At 35.1% G+C, this 4,861-nt stretch overlaps 1 protein-coding gene across 1 annotated transcript; it reads left to right on the forward strand.

Moving 5' to 3' along the window:
• The first annotated feature begins 330 nt into the window (after positions 1-330).
• Positions 331-1,987, forward strand: LOC109861101. The gene is made up of 3 exons (XM_020440618.1): positions 331-442; positions 584-975; positions 1,166-1,987. Exons 1-3 carry the CDS (start codon positions 331-333, stop codon positions 1,985-1,987), a joined length of 1,326 nt encoding a protein of 441 aa, XP_020296207.1.
• The last annotated feature ends 2,874 nt before the right edge of the window (positions 1,988-4,861 follow it).

Raw genomic sequence — 4,861 nt, forward strand, 5'->3', positions numbered from 1 at the left:
GTTTATTCATGAAACTTTTTTTGTTCATAAGTTTTTTATAAACAATGAGCGACGGCTAAAACCTTCATATTATTATTCAGGGAGGTGACCTTGATAACATATGTCAAAATTGTTGAGATCGGAAAATAGTCCGTATAACTGCATAATTACCAAACTTTCCTCAGCCGGTCAATGTCCATCAAGTCCAGCAATTTCTGGGACTCACTAATTTCTTCAGAAAATTCATTCAAAATTATACTATTAAAGTTAAACCGCTTCGTGATTTGTTACGTAAGGGGGTGAAGTTTGCTTTCGATGAGGATTGTGTGAAGTCGTTCGAAAACCTAAAAAATGAGCTCACCGCCGGTTCTTTGTTTATACAGCCCTACGGCTGAAACGCAGCTGCATACCGATGCAAGCTCGCACGGTTTGGGTGGTATCCTCTTGCAAAAGCAGCTCTCAGGTAATTTTGCTCCGATAGCATATTTTAGCCAAGCGACAAATAAGGCAGAGTCCAATTATCACAGCTTCGAGCTGGAAATGCTCGCGGTTGTGCGGGCAGTGGAACGATTTCATATTTATCTTTATGGAATCGAATTTACAGTATTCACCGATTGCAACGCTATTGTACATGCAGTTAACAAAGCTAATCTGAACCCAAGGATTGCTCGATGGACTTTGGCACTGCAAAATTATAAATTTAAAATTAAACATAGAATCGGCCAAAAGATGGCTCATGTAGATGCGTTAAGCAGACAAGTTACTTACATAAATTCTTTACCCCTCGAAAGGGAGCTCGAATTAAAACAGCTTCTAGACCCTAGACTCAGCAAGATTGCTACCAACCTAGAGTTTGCCGACGATGATAGGTTTGAATTAATCGACGGATTAGTCTATCGTAAAACAACCGACGGATCGCGATTTGCGGTACCGGATGCTATGGTGTCAAATGTGATAAGGATTTACCATGATAACATGGCACATTGCGAGAAAACGGTTAAAGGGATTTCGGCAACGCATTGGTTTCCCTCGATGAGAAAAAAAAATAGTTGACCATATCGAAAATTGCATTGTTTGTATTATGGCAAATACCTTGTCACACGCACGCGAGGGCGAGATGCAATTAACCTCATTGCCTACAAGACCTTTAGAAATTCTACATCTCGATCATTTCGGTCCGTTGCAGACTACCGATGACGGTTATCGTTTCGTATTTATCGCGGTCGATGCTTACACGCGTTTTACATGGCTGATGCCGACTAAGACTACAAACGCAAAAGAAGTGTTGGCTCACCTTAATCACTTGTTCCGCACTTTCGGAAATCCAGACGAGCTTGTCACCGATAGAGGCACCGCGTTCACTTCTAGAGATTCCGAGGATTTTTTAGATTCGCGTAAAGTAAAGTATCGTCTGGTTGCGGTAGCGTCTCCCTGGGCGAACGGTCTAGTAGAAAGGGTGAATAAATTTTTGAAATCTTCACTCAAAAAACTTATCTCAGACGCGTCGGAATGGAAATCATATATAGATGAGGCGCAATATGTTTTAAGCAATACTCACCATATGTCCATTAAAAGTACCCCGGCGAAATTGCTGTTGGGTTATGATTGTAAAAATCATGCCGATAAGGACCTTGCTGAATTAACCCGGCAGTTGACTCAGCAAGACACTGACTTGCCAACAGAAAAGGATGTCAATCGCGATATCGCCGTTGAAGCCTCTGAAAAACTTCGTCTTTATAACAAACAATATTATGATTCGAAACATACAAAACCGAGTCAGTATCAGTCAGGAGATTATGTAATGGTTCGTGATCTGCACAACAAACCAGGTGAAAATTCTAAATTCAAGTCAGCGTACAAAGGCCCTTACATGATTTCTAAGGTACTAAATAAGAACCGCTTTGTAGTAACTGATATCCCAGGCTTTAATGTTGCACAAAAACCGTATAACGCAATACTATCACCAGACAAGTTAAAGCCTTGGATTAAACCAGTTCTAACCTCGTAATTAAGTATAGTAAATGTCACTTACCTGGTTAGATAAAATCAATGTGTTCGTGTTAAAAAAAAAAAAAAAAAAAAAAAAAGAGAGAAACGTTCGGGACGAACGTGTGCTTAGGACGGCCGATGCTATAAGATAATTTTGCAATCACACGGTCGTCAAGCGACCTCTTTATGTATATCAGGGATCGATAAGGTAACTATCGATCCAGTTCGACTTCGATAGATCGCATAGGCGGCGCTGTAAAAGCTGCCGAAAGAGCTCGTCTCACGACACGAGTTATTGGTTGCGTGAAAACTCGGAGTAACGACGTGTGAATCTTTTGTCTCTCGGCTAAGAACGTCGATTAGTCATTTATAAGTTACGCGTTGTTCCTATAACCATTTTGATTAATTTTTGTATATCTATTCAGTGTAGTTTAAGGTAGCAGTTAATAATTAGAAGCATTATGTTTGTGTTATGAATTCGTTCTTTTTACACCGCACTGCCGCTCTCCTCTTAAGTGCTCCTGATTCCTTATGCATTCCATGATTCTAAAAGAAGAGAATCTTACATTAGAGAAACGAAGACATACATAAAAAGAGGTTAGATTTCACCGTAGTTAAGATCTTTTATCTATTGTAAATTTTTTAATCATAATTTGATGATCTTATTACAATCTCGGATATTATTTCTATCTCTGTCTGTAGTTCTTTTTCATGTATTAACTTGCCCTGATAGCTAAGTATGTATTTTGTAAAGTCATGTAACTTAATGCTGAGCAGAAATTTTCGAGTTGCTGAAAAAGTAATGCATAGTCATACGTAATCACTCACACAGAATAATTTTGAAACATTTTGTATCAACAGATTTAGAGCAAACGGAGAACAACTGTTGTTCCTTATGTTGTCAACAAAATGACTTTTATTTATGAAATTCTCTTCGCTTCGTCACTTATTTTCTGCAACATAGGAGCAACATGACGGTAACAGAACAAGACATCGATGTCTGTCATATGGTTGTTAAAAACTGTTAGAATATTAAATCTATCTTGTAACTCATAAAATGGCAAAAACAAATGACCATCTTTTACAGAAGAAACACACCTCTATCTTGATTCGCGTTGGACACAAAGAAGAAATTGGCTGCTGCGTTCAAGAGAACTCAGTGCTTATCAAGCACTTTCCGAGTTTTGCTTGTCATTGGCATATAAATTTCAAATTTCCAGGAATGAATTTACAGAAAGAGATCAACCACAGACAATAAGCGCAACACACTTTGTGTGTGTATAACATTTTTATATATAATAATTATTATAATATATAATATATAATACATAGGGTAGATGCACCATTTGTGACCATTACACCATTTGTGGCTACTTTTTCATGTATTTTAATATTAAGCATACATTAGGTTAGTTTTATTACAATGAATGAAGTTAGCGATGACAAAGTTAGGTGGTTTTACTATTAGCAATAGTTTTCACAGTTTATTTGTGTCGTTTAATATAAATATGATATGTAAATATGCAAGCATTTAGGAAAGCTCTACATCCTTAAAACATTGCTTAATGTACTACCAGTAAGTAAACAAATATGTAATTACTAATTAGACACAAGCATAGCTGAAGTTTTATGCATATTTAAAGTTTTTGTAAGAAATATTTTTAAGATTCAAACAATAATTGTAAGGATATAACATATAATATGCTAGAAATAACTACTGATCACAAATGGTACATTAAAAATGTAATTGCAGCATTTTTGGCCACAAATAGTACACGGTATAGCCATTTTTTTGGTTGGTAAGTATTCTCTGAAATCTGATTGTATAGTAACTGTTGTATAATTGTTATTTCACAGTTTAAATTAATTTTTGCTTGTAATTTATCACAAATATATTTTATTTTTTCAATTTATTTTAAACGTGTAAATTATTACACGGAATATATTGAATTAAATTTCAATTCAAAAATTCATCTAGAATGCTTGGTTTGCATGTTAAATGGAAGACCCGAATTATCCATGGAAATTGAAAAGCCTAATGCAAAAAAACCTCGGCCAAGAGTCTGGACCGCCCGCTTATCATATCGGATGTCTTTCCAATTCGGCTATCGAGGCACTAAGTGTATCTCTCGCTTTATTGAGGGAATAATTTGGTTATTTAATCTACATAAGATGCAAACCATGCATCCTAGGTAAATTTTCGAATTGGAATTTAATTTGAATTATTACGTGTAATAACTTACACGTTTAAAATAAATTTAAAAAATTTAGTTTGCTGTAACATCTTGCTTCGAATTGCATTGACTCAATATTTTTTCTTCGTTTAATTATTAACCATAGGAGCTAAATTCACTCTTAAACTTGAATTTTTTTATGGTTTGTTGCTATTATTATTTTGTATCATAATTACTGTTTAAAACTAAATGTTTGTAATCACTTAAAAGTCACTTAAACTTTTATTGTTACTTTCGTCTGGACAATGCTTAATCATAAAATTGACTGGCCACAAATAGTGAAAATGTGGCCACAAATGGTGCAAAATGAAATGTCACAATAATTTATTGATTTTTTTGCAATTACATTTTAAACATTCTGTAACTTGTAACTATTTGATTTTCTATGTATTTTAGGTTATAGTGATACGTTTTGAATTTTTATTTATGTAGTTTTTAGTAAGTTTTATGTCATTAAATGATACAAAAATCCTTAAAGTGGCCACAAATGGTGCATCTACTCTAATATACAGGGTGATTCAGAACAATCCGTTATCCTTGAAAATACATATTCTTGACTAAATTCTAAGGGGTGATACTCTATTGACCACAGTACGATTCGACACCGCTCGATTCGACACAGATTTATTCGACACCAAATTATTCGACACCGTACGATT

Source organism: Pseudomyrmex gracilis, unplaced genomic scaffold, assembly GCF_002006095.1.
Source record: "Pseudomyrmex gracilis isolate BER0280 unplaced genomic scaffold, ASM200609v1 scaffold_575, whole genome shotgun sequence".
In the NCBI taxonomy this organism is placed as follows: Eukaryota; Metazoa; Arthropoda; class Insecta; order Hymenoptera; family Formicidae; genus Pseudomyrmex; species Pseudomyrmex gracilis.

Coding starts and splice junctions, on each gene's coding strand:
- LOC109861101 (XM_020440618.1), top strand. CDS start 331: ATGAGCTCACCGCCGGTTCTTTGTTTATACAGCCCTACGGCTGAAACG. Junction 443..583: donor CTTGCAAAAGCAGCTCTCAG/GTAATTTTGCTC, acceptor TCGAATTTACAG/TATTCACCGATTGCAACGCT. Junction 976..1,165: donor TGGCACATTGCGAGAAAACG/GTTAAAGGGATT, acceptor GGTCCGTTGCAG/ACTACCGATGACGGTTATCG.